Source organism: Merops nubicus, unplaced genomic scaffold, assembly GCF_000691845.1.
Source record: "Merops nubicus isolate BGI_N331 unplaced genomic scaffold, ASM69184v1 scaffold18815, whole genome shotgun sequence".
In the NCBI taxonomy this organism is placed as follows: domain Eukaryota; kingdom Metazoa; phylum Chordata; class Aves; order Coraciiformes; family Meropidae; genus Merops; species Merops nubicus.
Window position 1 is genome coordinate 6,056 of NW_008611793.1, and position 349 is coordinate 6,404.

General features: G+C 67.3%; 1 protein-coding gene across 1 annotated transcript in view; it reads left to right on the forward strand.

The window, feature by feature from the left end:
- LOC103773955 (proline dehydrogenase 1, mitochondrial-like) overlaps nt 1-349 on the forward strand; it is a gene marked incomplete at both ends in the record, with an annotated part of 4,608 nt that overhangs the window by 1,920 nt on the left and 2,339 nt on the right. Inside the window, 1 exon segment of the mRNA XM_008941338.1 lies at nt 175-340. Coding sequence (XP_008939586.1) covers nt 175-340 — 166 coding nt within the window.

The window sequence follows — 349 nt, forward strand, 5'->3', positions numbered from 1 at the left end:
GCCCTGCTGGGATCCACCAAGCTGGCAGGGTGGGCACCCTGTGCCTGCTGTGCTGGCTGGTGGGTGCTGGGGTGGGTGGCAGCCCTGGGGGTTGGGCTTCCTCAGGAGGGTGTTCCTGTCTCCTGCGGGCAGAGCTGGCCACAAGCAGGGTGCCACAAGCAGTTCTTGTTTCAGACTGGGCAGCTCGAGCCTCTGCTCTCCCGCTTCACCGAGGAGGAGGACCTGCAGATGAAGCGGATGCTGCAGCGGATGGATGTCCTCGCCAAGGTGAGGGGGGAGCTGGGCACGGGCGCCCCCACAGAAGGGGGAGACGTGTGGCAGGCGGCCCCGTGAGCCCGACGTGCACATC